The 15,415-nt window shown below is 37.7% G+C and overlaps 1 protein-coding gene across 2 annotated transcripts in view; it reads left to right on the forward strand.

Annotated features, from left to right (window-relative positions):
* The window catches only part of BRINP3 (BMP/retinoic acid inducible neural specific 3), a 216,519-nt gene that overhangs the window by 101,665 nt on the left and 99,439 nt on the right, over nt 1-15,415 (forward strand). Inside the window, exon 2 of one of the 2 annotated variants that reach the window (XM_086617402.1) lies at nt 11,829-12,019. The exons of the other annotated variant lie outside the window; for it this stretch is intronic. Within the exon in view, the coding sequence (XP_086473528.1) occupies nt 11,829-12,019 (191 nt within the window). The remainder of the gene's footprint in view (nt 1-11,828; nt 12,020-15,415) is intronic. 2 annotated transcript variants of the gene reach the window in all.

The following is a 15,415-nucleotide window of genomic DNA, read 5'->3' on the forward strand; positions in this document are numbered from 1 at the left end:
GATCTTTGAGGTCCCTTCCAACCCAAACCATTCTGATTCTAGAATGCACTGCCACTGTTTGTTACTACAACACAGATGACCTCATTTATACTCACACCTCTTTCATTTTGTGTAACATATTCTTATTATATATAGAATACTGGGCCAATCACACATAGAATACTGCACCATGTTTAATATGTAATCTCAATTTATGAGACACAGTGCACACTGTGGAGGTGCACTGGTGATTTTTCATGGCAGCGTTGCAAAGCTGGCATGTTCTACAATAGGATGGAAATCATTCTGGCCAAGACATTAATAGCTAAGGTTAAGTTTACTGTGGCCAAAACAGGATCCCCAGTAATTGCCCGTCATTGCTCCTTACACAAAGAAGTTGGACAAAAATACCGCCGCGTCTGCTGGGCGTATGGCTTGGAAAGCCAGTTAATCTTGGCTCTGTTTCTGGATCTGTACAGCCATGTTGCATTGTGTTTCCTCCTAAGCAACATTTCTGGGAAAATATGGTAACTTTCATGTAGGCTCTCATTATCTTAAGCTTGGTGCAGAATAGGAGCCAGAACAATGAGGTCCTAAGAACAGTTGCTATACTGTGGCTAATAGTCTGCAACTATTGGCTAATGAACTTCAAATTGAAATATACCCAGAAGATAAATAATCATCTTTTTGTTAGTTTTAATTCAATAATTACATCTCTTCTTTGTTGCGACTGGCTGGCATAGCTTAAACTGCTTCCCAGATATGTTAAAACTCCTGTTTCATGAATGAAATGGAAGAGAAAAGAAAGGAAGGCTTCTGACCCTGGCAAACTGATCAGACACGGAGCAGCAGTCCAGTTCTTGTCCCAGCCTCTGCCAGGTGCACAAAATCTCACTCTTTCCCAATCTGTGTCAGTATCCATGATATTATAAATAAAATCTGTGGTGTACATGGTGATTATATGACATTATAAAGAATATTTTATTTTCCACTGGTGCCATATCCCGTTTGAAATTTTCCACAATCACTTTTATTTTTCTCTCGCAGACCTATTCTAACAAAGGTGCTGTGAGGGCTAATGAAAAGAATGCAGATGCACAGGAGTTTTATAATAATGCATTCTCAATACATATCTTTTCCCATAATAAAATTCAAAACAGAGCTTCATTCTATCTGAAGCTTCTTAAATAGCAAATATTTGGACTCTGTAGAGGGATTAAGTATTTTATTCAGCATTTTTTAATGTAGCCTGAGCTTCAGAATAGATCTAGTTGCATACAAACTCTCCAACATTTGTCTTATAAGGTGTGTATGTATTACAAGCTGACCTACCCAGTTTTAAACAAGTCCTAGAGTCCTGAAAGTTTCAATTCCAAGTTTGTTTCCCACCCTGCATGATCTCTACATCCATGTCATTCAAGAAGGACTGGAAGTAAAACTAAATGTGACAGGTATATAGGCTTTATTCTTTCAGATAATATGTTTAATGCTTGACAGTTTCTGTTGCAGAAATTGGTAACCCAGCTCCCATTCAACACTTTTATTTATTTAAGAGCGTTAGAACGTGCTATGTTTGTAATATGGAACTATATTGAGAAGTTTATTGCCTTGATTCTCTGTGCAGCTCACTGCTGTAATTCCACCTGTTCTTTAGAGACATTTGCAATTTATGGCACTGGAAAAAAGATTCACGCCAGATCCATTTTTAATAAACCAAAGCTCCAAATTTATTTTGGAATTAATATAAATAGCTATGCTAAAACAGAAGCACCCTTTGTTTTGTGGTAGAAAATAAAACTGAAACACTTTTATATTCTGAAAAAGAATCCCTGGCTTTGTTTTTTGTTTGCAAGTAGAGATCTAAGCATTTCCTGCTACCAGTGAAAAAAACATTTAGATAGGAGGATAACATTTAGATGCAAAGAAGATCAGCAGCACATTCCCCCAGAGCTAAGCAATGAACAAACAAATAACACACCAAAGTACTTTCAGAAAATATTTTGTTTTACGTTCTACTGCTCTCAACAATTTGAGTTGCTACAAACAGCAGCAGTGTAGTTGTTAGATTTCACAATATCAAAGCAGCGTTTAGGCCTCTGTCTGTGAGATTTACACTCATGTAAAGCCAGACTCATCCCAGAGTGTTGGTATAAACACCTGCCTTTACAAGCTCAAGTTCAGGTTAAATAACTGTCTTCTATCTGCCTTGTAAATAGTACTCCAGGCATGCAGTCTGCAAGAGTGGCATCGGAGTAAATGGGAGACAAAAAGTCTTTTATTTGGAAGGATAAACTTACAAATTGTGTAGAAAATGAACCAAATAATCTACGCTATAGAAGACTATTTAAGTTTATACCACATTCTTACAGGAAAAAGAACAATTCTAGATACTACGTATAGCTTGGTAGATAAGGCTTTGGATCAGTATTTGTTTGAGAATATATTTGAGAATATATTGAGGCTATACTTTTGGTTTGAAGCCAGTCATTTAAGGTACCTTTTTCTACTTCCAGTCAGGCAGGAGAAACATCAGCCTTTCATTTGAATAGACAGGAATTCGCTGCCTCTGTGGCACGGAGCCTAAGCCAATATTGCACATCAGTAACATCCCAGAAACAAGCAAAGGGTTTAAGAGCTCACGTTTTCTGCCACACTAGCCAGGTCATAAAGCTTTTTGGTCTGTTCTGAGTATGGGACAGAAGGAGGTCGTGCCTTCTCACAGTTCTCTGCACCCTTAGCCTTACTATGCCTCAGTTTTTGAAATGTTGAATAGGGCGAATAAGAAGCACTACCTTTATATTTCAAATTATTTGTCACAGTTTGGTTTGGTCTGTATGCTTATCTATTGCCCAGTACAATAGATCAGTTTTGTAGTTCTGAAACAGAAATTCTAAAAATAGTAATAAAAGACGTTTCAAAGACTTTGAGATTACAAACTGGAGCACGTAATGACGAAGAATTTTAGCAGTTTGTGTTTCCCCTGTGATTCATCTGAGACGATCCACCAACACTGAATCAATGAATCCTCTATTATGCTTTATTGTCTCCAACAGATCTTTATGCTGATTCAATATTCACAAACTGTATTTTCTTGTGTCGACTCCTGCACTAAAACGCTTCCACAGATTCAACTTCCTTCCTTATCTCTACAAGGAATCTGGTTCCATTCTTTTCATTTTAATCAGGACAAGAAAAGAAGGAAGAATAATCTGATTTTCTTGTTGATTTTGAAGCAGTAATAGATACAGTCAAATCCATAAAGCCCTCCTCAGCATGAGCTCAAGAGACTTCTGAGTTTCATCTTATAAAATTCCAGAGTCATTAGGTTTTGTTCATGTACAATCAACTACAGGAACAGGATCATAGTATCTATTGACTCTCAATATTAGACAAGAAGACTGTAAATGTACCTTTCTGGTCTCTTTCTCATAGCTTTTCTCCTTATTGGATCAAAAAACTCTTCTCTAAGGCAGACTTCTCTATTTTAAATGTTATCTACTGTTGTACCTGTAGGTAAGATACCTGCTTCTCTGTAAATGTTCTGGGAAACAGAGTGAGGGTAATCAGTGCATTGTGGAAGACATACGGAACAGTTTTTATACCATATTTTCAAAATTTAAATCCATACTTTTTCATCACATTGAATTTTAGACAACATGGGCTTTCATAATGGCTGAAAATGAAAGAAACGCAAGAATCTTCTAAAGTCAGAGGAATGTTTTTCATTTCATGAGTCTTCTTGCAAGTCTATGCAAATATACTATTTTATAAAACCTGTCGCCTAGATAATAAATTACTCCTATGAGCACTTGTGAACGTGGAAAAAGGATGTTTTGAGCTTACCAAGACTGTAGAAGGGTCAGATTAGTCTCAGTAATGTGGGTATGAGGTGTTAGAAACTCTCTTGATACTGTCAAGGGGAGAATAAACAATCTTCTTATCCCTCTTGGACATGTGACAAACCATGAAATCAGACTTCTTGCAGGGAAGAATGAATATATAAACCAGTGATAATGAATAACGACCTGGACATTTTGTAATCAACTGGATGGACGAGAACTTGTGACTCCAAAAATGCCACCATCTAACCTAGCAGGTTGTAAATCCGTATCGTTATTGTCATTAACACGGGAAAGAATACCTACTGGCCAGCACACATCTAGTCAAATCCCAGAAATATAAAAAAAGCTGCAAAATCTGTATTCTGCTTACTTAGACTGTAAGAAACACCTTCCAGGTATCCCAGTCATTCTCCATTTCAGAGGCAAGGGCAGGCTTTACTAGGAATTCTCCCTTTCCTTTGTACTCTCTACAACTAATTATTATCGTACGTAGAGCTAATGAATTATTTGCTTGGAATGTAATCCTTGCCTGAAAAGCTTGTGCAAACTCGTGCAATTTTACAAACTAATTGATCAGTTCCTCACTATTAGACGGACAGTTTGTACAAATGTGTTTAAATTCAGAAGTGTCTGTACTCTGCCTGTTCTTGCTGTTTGTTTTTTTGTGTAATTTGCAACATCCTCCTAGTAAGGGCATTTCTTTGTACTATTACTGTACACTGCTTGGGTGATTGAGCTGCTTGTGAGGCAGAAGGTAAATAAGATTAAGTCACAAAGAGCTATTAGTTCTGTGCAAATACCCTTGCATGAATACAGACAGGTACAGTTAAATATGTGAACTGTGAGGCTCTCAATGAATGTTTGCAAGTGTGCTTGGAAGTATATCACAAAGTAAAGGTAAAAGGTAAACACAAAGCCACAAGGCAAAATATAGAAATAAATCCCTCTCAGATTTCATAAAAAAAGGAATTTTTTGGTACATATGTTACAGAAGCCAAATATCTATCAGACATGGACAAAAGGAAAGCCATCTTTCTTCCTCTGCTTTAGTAAAACCTTCCAATGTTCATGACAGGTGAGATGTTTGAAATCATTTACGTCACAGTAGCTGGGAAAATGATCTGACTATAAGTAGTCATAAAAAGAAATCACTTTGAGTACATTCTAGGTATATAATGTATATATTTTTATTAAAATTAATTCATAGGTTTCTGCATATTTCACATGCATAATGCGAGAAGATAGTGAAGCTGATACTAATGAATTCTAGTTCTGGAAGTAGAATTTCAAGTGCTAGGAAATTGATAAGATGAAAAAGGCACAAAAAGGCAAAAATATTACTAGGATGTTTCGAAGGAATAGTGTACTAAAATAAAAGAAATCCAAATGATAGTGCTTATGCATTATAAGGAGAAAACCAGTATGAATATAAGTAATAATATGGAAAATATTTATGTGGTCAGCAAATATTTCTGTTTTGACTTTGAGAAAATGCCAGACAATTATGAGGATAGGGTTAATGAAGAAATACTTTCAATTTTAGCAATGGGAAATATGTTTAAAAGGTGCTTATTATATTTGGATTTTTTTTTTTTTTTAAACACTATATCTGGATAATTAACAATTTTAAGAGACATAACTAAGATTTATTCTATACTATCAGGCCCTGCTTCGTCTTCCTGTCAAGGAAAGCTGTTAGCTGCTTACTTTGCCCATATTGCAGTGTTTGTCCCTATTACCATGTTTCTATGCAAAGGCAGATGTTTTCAGAAGGCTACTTAGTCAATATGTGACTAATTCCCTTCTTCTTCACCTTGAATGGTAAAAAAAAAGCCTGTAACAGACATTTGGTAAAGGTTGTGGCAGATTCTCCATCACTTAACTGATTTTAAAAAACCTTGAAAGTTCTATGACCTGTGCTGGTATTGAGAAATTTTTCAGCTGACAATCTGTGAATAACACAGCCTTGGTTATTACCTGACTCTGATTCTGTCCACAACTGTGTGAATCTTCCCTTTAAAGCCATTTTTTTCATTTCTTTTTTTTTTTTTTTTTTTTCTGCTAGCAAATATTTTCCATACTTAGGCTTGACTGTTGTAGAACTGCTGGTAGGTAGCTGCAAGTAATGTCATATTGCTGCTGTGGGATCCCCTTTAATAAAATCTGTAGGAACGTGGTGCAGTTGGGACCAAGTGGTGTGCGTACTCCGAGCCTGTTTCCTAAAGAGGCATTAGCTTGTGGACAATTTTCCCCAACAATCCTTTTGCATTGAATGGGGCAGAGAGAACGTGCTTGGTGGTGTTATGACCCCTATCAGAGCCAGGCAGCTGAGCTTGTCTTGAGTTTGTGTCCGTGCAGCTGGCAGCTTACATGAGCTTCAGTCACAGATCAGTGGATGATGCAAATCGTGAGCATTATAACGTTCAGTTGACCTTTTTCTTCTCAAGTTTAATATGGTAGTAGTTTCATTTTATATCCCCCTGGCCTTATTCAAGCTATGGCCTCAGGCATTAAGAATTTCTCAGGCTTTTAAAGAATGTAGGCGGAGAAAAACACCATATATTTCTCCCATTGAGCTCTTCTGCCAACAGATTAACTTGCAGCTGCATGGGAGAACTTGGCTTCAGCATCCCTTTGTCATTCCAGCCCATTTGAAGCAGTCACCTTCTCGCCATTCAAGAGTGGAGCTGCCTCATTTAGAAGACATTAAGAGAGGAACACAGAAGAGATCTCTAGTATTAAAAACGATGTGAAGTTCATTTTCCAAGAGTGCTTTCCAAACTATGCCACAACACTATTTGTTAATATTTATGCTTACCAGTACTAATATTGTTTTATAAAACACATAGGTTGCCTACAATGAGGCCTAACATTGCTAATTTTGCCTGGGCTCTGTTTTGTGTATGGTTGACCTTAGGGGAGACTGTTGTGGTTAAGAAGAATCCATCAGACTCTCTGTAAATCTCATTGTAGGCTCTGATTTAATCATCTGCAACAGCAGAGATTATATTCTCATTTCAAAACTTCTACACACTACAATTTTACAGTACAATGGCATTTTTTTTCTCATTTCCTTCAACTCAATGTTTTATACAGAGCTTTCCCTATATCTCCCCGTACTGTGATTTAAGATGTGTTGAAATAAATGCGTTGGTAGAAGAAAATGTATAATCTATATACACTTTAAAAAAAAATCTACGGCTTGAAATTCAAAAGAGACATTGAAAGCCCATTTTGACCTGCTGCCCTAAAATTAGTTTCAGATCCACTTGCAGTTTAAGCTTCTTTCAAGATGAAAACATATCCACAACTTGTACAATACTAAGCTGTGTTTCATCTCACAACATTATTCGTTGATTAAACATCACTCTGAATGTCATGACATAGCAACTAGTAGGAAATAATACAAGAAATAGTGTTGAAATAAAAGCTGTATTTTAAATTGTGCTTGTTTTTACCCCACACTGACTCTCTGACTGATCATTCTTCAACCTAAATTTCTCTAAGTAAAACAAATGGCAGGAGACTCCATCCAGTCCACAGAGGCTGTGGCATGCACACAATACAGCTGGTCAGAGTTGGCACTACTGGGCTTCAGGGCTCTTGCGTACGCGTCAGCCAACCAGCCAGGCAGCAGATTTTTGGTAGGACATACAAATCCATTGTTTCAATATACAGCAAGATGGAGAGAATGCTGCCCGTGGTCTCTGGCACTGCTTATGATAATAACACGGTTCCATTATAGGCTTCATCCTAGGAGCCAGGCTGAGTTATTTCACTCTCTTGTACAAGTCCAGAAACTCAAAGCCATCATCCTTTTCAACTGCAGGCTTTGTCCTGAGCATTAAAGAGCTCTATGCAATGGGTAACGTACTGTTGAGGCTGGAAATAGATGGGCAGCACAGGGAGTACCACCTGCTATTAAATCTTAGCTTCTTGATGGCACCGTGACAGCTGCTAGTCTTGGCTCTTACACAGTAGAAGAAGAGGAAGAGGAGGAAAGAATAAGCTTCTAATACCTCTAGTGTTTGTATTCAGTGTATAATTGGTTTTCTTGACCAGCAGCCAGCACTGATGCCATGCTATTCTGTAGGAGGTGTTCTTCTGATGAATGGTACTCCAGTGACTTTGGAAAGCAGTATTTTCTCTACTAAGAAGATCATTAACTCTGTCAGGCCTGCTAGTCTGCCTTTGGCAGTGGACAGGAACATGATTTCCAAAGGAGAATAATGCACATTTGGTACAAAAATCGTTTGAGGGCTGGAGAGTTTGTATTAGAGAGAATGACTGCAAGACAAACAGGTAAATAAAGATTGAGCATTACTGTGTGATAAGGGAGAGGAGAAGGAAATAGGAGAGAACATATTGCTGCTTACAAGGTGAAATCCAGAGAAGAAGGGGAACTTATATGCAAAGGTACTTAAATATAGATATTGATATAAGTCACGTAAAAGGAAAATGAAGGCATGATTTTACTTATAGCGAATTTCTGAAAAATTAGGTCTAGTTTTAGGATAGCAGTTACAAGTGACTCTCATATAGAGAGAAAGTGTTTGTGAAAGCCTCCTCACGCAGCATGCTAAAACGGTGTGGCGTGAACCCCCCACCCTGAGCTCCAGCCCGGGTTTCCCTGCTCCTACATTTTGCTCTCATAAACCCAGTTAATTCTGAAGTCTGAAGTCTTTCCTCAGGTTCCTGTTGGAAAAGATGCTGATCGCTTTTTACCTGTCCACATCCAGGTATCACTGCTCCTGCAGCCAGGCAGCGCACTTTTGGTGTCCTGTGTCCCTCTTTTGTCTTCAGAGGTGAAGCTTCCTCTTGTCTCTCCCAGAGGGTTTAGGTCTCCATCCCTCCGTATTTCAAAACACTTTATTTAAGAAATACCTCAGGAAAAGATGAAACTTACTTTGTAAGTTCTCTAAAAGCTTCAGCTCAGTCTGTGGCAGAGTTCTAAAACTGCCGTCTTTTTTAAAACATCCAGCTTCCATATTCTACTCCCTCAGTTTCCTCAGCAGTGAATTTCAAAGGATGATTACTTGCTGCACTAATAGTTTCCATTGATATGCTCTGAACCAAAAAAGAAAGCTGAAACTTTTACAAAAGCATTAGCCTACTTCATCTATCTGAAACAACGTAAGATAGAACAATCTTCCAATATCAAAAACTGTGGAAGGAACTCAACTCAAGTTGAACTCAAGTTCAGCATTAACAATTTAACAAATTTCTCCTAGTGCTAGAATAACCCTGGATTCAGTGAATAAAGGACTTGTGGTAGAACAGGAGGACCTCAACTTGGATTTACTTCTGAATTTGATATGGATGAGGCCATAGTTTCTAGTTTTACTCTTCCAAGAAATCATTTGCCACTTTTAGAGAAGAGCTGTAAGACGTATTGTCTAAAACCTCAGTTCACAAAGAAGCACAAAAGAAGGCAATCACCTGAGCCCCATAGTAAGAGGAGATTCAGACAAGAGCTGTAATTAGTTACACAGAACACATCTAATATTTAGGAAAACTTTTAGTCGGCCTGACATGCATTAAAAGCTCCAAAAATTTGAAACTGAAATTGGCGATGTTGAAACTGAAAATAAAATGCATTCTTTGTAGCTAAGTACTACAACAGATTGTTGAAAATTTCTGAGAAATCTTCAGCATCAGCAGTCAGGATGAGATGTTTCTCTGGGCAATGGTTTCTTCCTCAGTCACAACTTGCTGATATAGACAGCAAGAGCCATTTGGTGATATTCCTTTGACAGCATTAAAAAGGAGGCAAGTGAGGGGATTATGGTGGTCTTCTCTGTCCTTAATAACTCTGGCAATGAAAATTGAATAAAAAATAGCAACAAATTAGCTTTTATAAGAATTGTTACTTTTCCTTTGGATTAGATGATTTCTAAGGTCCCTTCCAGCCTATGCCATTCTATGATTCTATATTCTTGTGCTTGAACCTCAGCTTTGATACAGACAATTAGTCAATTAGCAAGTTTAGAAGACAAGGTTTCACTGATGTATAAAATGAATATTTTATATTATAAAGCTTGTATTTGTTTCTTGCTGTCAAACTAATTCTGTGTTGATGGTCTATTCAGGAACTACAATTGTCCTATATTTTCTGTTATATTAAAATGAAAAAAACCCACTCAAATATGCCCAGAAAGTACAGAATTTAAATAAAAGACTGGTTTTCTTATTTTGTTTTTCTTTCACTTGAAAAGTACACTCACAGTGCAGGGCAAGTCACTGTTTTTAATGCCTGCATTAATACCCAATTAATTTTTTTTTTAATTTTAGAATATTTGTGTGTAATTCTTCTCATCTCTTTCTACTAATATGCTGTAGTTCCACAAAAGCTGAAAAAAAGAGGTTATTGGTTTTACAGCTTCTTAAGGGGAAAGTAAATCTGCAAGAGAAAACTTTAAAACCTGATAAGTAAGTTGGAAAAAACCCAACAACTATCAAATGGCAATTTCCAAATCCTAATTTAGGCACACTGGTGATGCGCAGAGTCTTTAAGAAACTGTGGGTATCTGTTTAGTCTCATGCTCTTGACTTGCAAATTGCATTAAATTTCAGGTAAGTTGCATAAAGCTTTTCCTACTGTAATTCTTCCAATTAGTTTTTGATAAAAAAAAGGCATCTCCAAGACTGTGTCTGAGAGGAAAGGCAGTTCATAGGAGCTGCACCAAATTGTCACCTCTTGCAAGTGTATATTTAAGCTAGACTGGGGATAAGCCAGTTTGGATCTGCAAGAGAAACAGGAGCATGCTGGGAAGTAGAAGGGCTATACAAGAATGTATTTGTTTGGGGTCTACTAGTGGCTGTGGACTCAAAAGTACTAAAATATGTTAGTGTTGATTATGTATTTCATAACTCATCCTAGTCATGCAGCCGAAGGAAACTGCTTTCTTTCAGACATCCCTCAAATGTTATTTACTTGCTGCATCCTTGATTTTTGCCTTCTGTGTTAATTTTGTAAATGAACGTCGTACTATATTTAGCTGGAACATTCAGTAGGATCCTTCAAGCTCTCTAATCTTTTAGCTTTTCTGCAATCTTATCTAAGGGAAATCTTAATTGACATAGCTAGACGAACGGCTCGACAAAGTGGTAGCTTTTTTCTTAACGAATTAAAAGTGGGACCTTAATTCTCGTGGTACACTAGTCTGTAAGTAAACCAGCTATTGGTGCACCTTGCAAAATCGGCGCACTGCAGACACGGTGTATCTTGCCTAAATTTTGAGGGCAATGAGTCCTTCCACTAATAACTCTATCTGGTATCTTAATTGGTAAGTAAATGAATAAAAGATGTGTTTATTGCTGTGTAGTTGGCTTGTTTGTTTTCCCTGCTCTCATTGATTTATTTTGCAGAGGGGAAGAGGACAAGTCTTTGAATTCATTTATATCTCTCCCACAACTGACAAGTCATCTGTTTTTAGGAATTGGACCTACTGCTTGCATATTTCCTCAAAACGAAGCCCAAAAGTACACAAACTTGGAAATATCATAGTTAGGTCAAATGTGGTGTGACAGCGCTTCTTTCGATTGTTCAAATTAGCCAGCTGTGTACCTAAGTGGCTTACCATCAAAAGCATGGCCTGTTTCTTGAAATATTTTTAAAATCTGCCTTGTGCTCACGGAAACACTTGTTGCATTTGGTCCAAATTTGGGGAAATTATTAATTTAGTTTCAGTTTCTAGCAAATCCAGTTGTTCTAGGGCCATATTCATATGAGAGGCTAAACAATAGCAACACCAGCATCCCAAGTGGCTTATTCTGTATTTATTTTTTTCTGAACAATGATTTTGTTATGGAGTACAGCCTCCACTTCTAATAAATAACCCTCATTGCTTGTCCTGTGCCTATAACACATGACGGAGTATCACTGTCAAGGCCTCTTGTAATACCCAGCTAGTCACCCCCAGCTAGTCAACAGCGCAGAGTAGTTTGCAAATGAAGAACATTTGTCTGAATGACATATTTCTGAAGGAGAATTGCTTTGTTTTGCAGAGAGTTTGGCCGCTGGAAAGTGAACAATCTTGCTGTCGAAAGAAGAAATTTCCTTGGCTCCCCACTGCCGCTTGCCCCCGAATTCTTCCGTAACATAAGGCTACTTGGACGCCGCCCAACCCTTCAACAGATCACAGAAAACCTTATCAAGAAATATGGGACACATTTCCTACTGTCAGCTACCTTGGGAGGTAGGGATAACACTTGGAAATATTGTGCATGAGTTTGGTGTGGCTGAACTAAAACCCTTGGTCACAACTGATTTCTCTGTAACACTGTGGTGCTCCAGAGCAGCTGGGCTGAGCAACTATCCCTGGCCTGACTTTACAGCATAGGAAGAGGTTTTTTTTCTACAAAACTCATGGCTCCTTCTTCTGCTGATGTTAAACTTTGCTTTATTGATGCTATGTAAACAATTTTATGAACAAAAAGATAAGAAATCCTGTTCCTGCGATCGAGGTACTTTACTGGAGATCCTGGTGCGCGTGCTTTTGGTCTTTTGGGGTGTTTCTCTGCACTAAGAAGTCATTAAGACAGTGACAATTTTTCTATATATAACTTTTTCTGTATATAATATTTACATAATATTCTGTATATAACAGTTTACATAATAACATATTACACAAGTAGCTGGGTCCGTTACAGTACTGCAGAGATGAAGCAAAAAACCAGTAACAATTATTTCCAACAAATCTTTTCAACTTGGAGACTTTTAAACTACTTTGGCTGCTGAGAAGTCCCTATATTGTCACTCTACCTGTTTTAGAACTATTCTCCACTCAACCAGTGGGACTAAATTTTCAAAATGGGATGATGAGGCTTTGCCATGTGATTCCTATTAACTTAATGGAATCTGCATCTCTAAGTCCCCACGGACTAATTTGGAAAGGGTAGCCTGATGCATAATTGGGATCCAGTCACCAAATGGATTGAAGAAATCCAGTGAAGAGGCCTAATGTTCAAGAGAGAGCATAAATTGTTCTGAATGAAAGATAATTAGTACCTGTGATTATCCATCTAGGCATTACAAAATGAACTGACATTTTAGAAATGCAGTTTTATCCCTTGGTGGGTGATTATATTAAAGATAATTCTGGTGATTGAGTATCCTTCTAGCAGGACAGTCTTGTCAAAATCCTTTATTCACCTGAGGAATGGTTCTCTTTAATACATTTCATAACTGAATTCTAACCATATATTAAGGAAATGACAGCTTTCCTATTCTCTCCTGGCTGATATCTGAGATCTATAACAACTGAAATGGCTCAAGCAGCTCCTTTTTGAAAAGACCATTCTAGAAACAAGGTGAACATCTGTCTTGCTGTAGTTATTTAAAATAATAAAGAACTAATTCCTATCATTATTTTGGGTACTACTGCTTTTACAGCAAATCCATCACCATTAGAATTTTAAGAACAAATTACATGTGTTGACTAGAAATTTGGAATAAAATTCCCAGAATTTCTTTTAATTACTCAGCATATTTCTTCCAAGCAAAAAGTACACTTTTTATAAATGGCTGTATATTTCCTTGTATATACAGTGCATAGCACACCTGAACAGAAAAACTAACTGCAGAAGAGAAAGAAAACGTTTCTTAAAAGATAAAGCTTAATCATTAAAGATTTAGCTCTATGTAAGTATGTCTCCTAATGCAAGGATTATCCAACAGTAAAAAATATTGGTTAGTATTATTAGTTATTTGCTAATTAACTAGCATAACTTTCAGTACTAACAGCCATATAACGAAATTCATTTCCAAAAATGAAATTGGACCTAGCAACTGGGGGAAAACAGTTTAACACAAGCCTAGCTACTCTTTAAAAGTACAAAGCACCATTATCACCCTCATCACAAAAGAGCTACGGACTTGACACTGTTTAAGTACAGCCCTAAGTAAAAACTAAACCTTAGGGGTAGTTCTTTTGAAGGCATTTGAAAATCGTAGCTTAAATATTCAATATTCTCCCCAAAGCCTCTTGATTTTCTACGGGGAAACTAGGTTAGGGTTCCCTTTGCTCCTCTCTCTTGAGATCGCCTCGCAAAGGCTCTAAAACGCAGTAGCTGCCACCTACTTGCCAAAATTTTCCCCTTGGAGGGAGACAGTGTTGGCTTCTGGGCTTTGTCAACACTTGGTGAAGTCAAAGGGAGTTTTTGTTTCCACTTCGAGAGGTTTGGTTTAGGTCCGTAGCCTCAATTTTTAGGCATGATTTCAGGCACACCTGCTGCCTTCCATTATCATTGGATGGGTGCTGAATACTTTGAAAAATTGGTTCAATTAGAATAATTACAGGGAATTAGTAACTTCTAAGAATGCTTTCACGAGGCAGCTAATAACCCTATGCTTTTCTGTATGTGCTAGTTCTCATTTTTGGGCCAGATTGAATGGGGATTCCCAGAGATGCTTGTCCACATTTTATTAACATGTAATTAGATTTTTTTTTTTCTTTCAATAATACATTCGTACTTTCCCTTTAATTACAGGTTGTTTTATTCAGAAAGCTTTGTCACTTATGTAGCTACTTAAAAGCAGAAGACCAACCGAGTGTGCCTAGTACTTTTGTCTAATGAATCCCCAATCATCTGTATTCATGGACATAAAGGAAAGCTTGGCAAGCGAACGATCCTGTGGCAAGATTTGTGAGCCTCTGTGACCATTTGGCTTTCATGAATATCCCTTTTTGACCATAAAGGGAACTCTTGCACATGGTTGTTTGCGATACGTTCCCAAGCCTTTATTCACAAACACAGAAATATACTCCTCAAGGGCGTTCTGAAATGAGAACGGAGGGAAGTTCTATTTTTCTTGCTGCCACAAGATGATGTGCAAAGTCACATTTCTCACTGCTTCTATTTCTTATGGAGATTTTATCTTCTTGTGGCACAAGCCAAACGTCCATAATGAGCATCTTCAAGCTGCGTGATAGGAGGATCGTATGTAGTAGGGTGAGCTCACATGCCCGTGCACACAAGGAACTTCTTCTGCTTCTGCGTTGACTGTCTGTAGTATTGAATCTGCAGAGAAAGAAGAGCTGTGGCTGTTCATTTTTGTTAAATTTTGTGCACACATGGGGATGGTGTGTTGAGCTGGACCATCTATAGGAGGTGAGGAACTTTCCTCCACTCCTCTGGGACAACACATATCCCATTTACGTTAGCAAAATTGCAAGTTTACACAGTTCAGCCAACACTGACCAGAACTGCAAGAGAGGTCTCATGCAAGGGCCATCCTTGAAGGCGAGAGAAGGTTCTACTGGCCAAGTCCCTGGGCACCTCATTTAATTAGACTTGCTTTGAGCAGTGAATTAGTCTAGATGATCACCAGAAGTCTCTTCCAACCTAAAATATTTTCTGACTCTTTGAAATGTATTTCTAAATTTTTTATCAGCTTTCAACCAGCAGTCCAAAAACCAAAGATTTTCCTTTGAATAAGAGACAACACACATTATTACTTTTTCTCTTTTTTCTGTATTTATACTTTTTTAATACATCACGATACAATGAAGATCCAGCCTGCTGAACAAGATAGAAGAGCATTAGCTGCTGTACACTTCAATGGTTTACAAAAAGTAGTGTGTAGCAGTGAC

This window comes from Tauraco erythrolophus, chromosome 10, assembly GCF_009769465.1.
Source record: "Tauraco erythrolophus isolate bTauEry1 chromosome 10, bTauEry1.pri, whole genome shotgun sequence".
In the NCBI taxonomy this organism is placed as follows: domain Eukaryota; kingdom Metazoa; phylum Chordata; class Aves; order Musophagiformes; family Musophagidae; genus Tauraco; species Tauraco erythrolophus.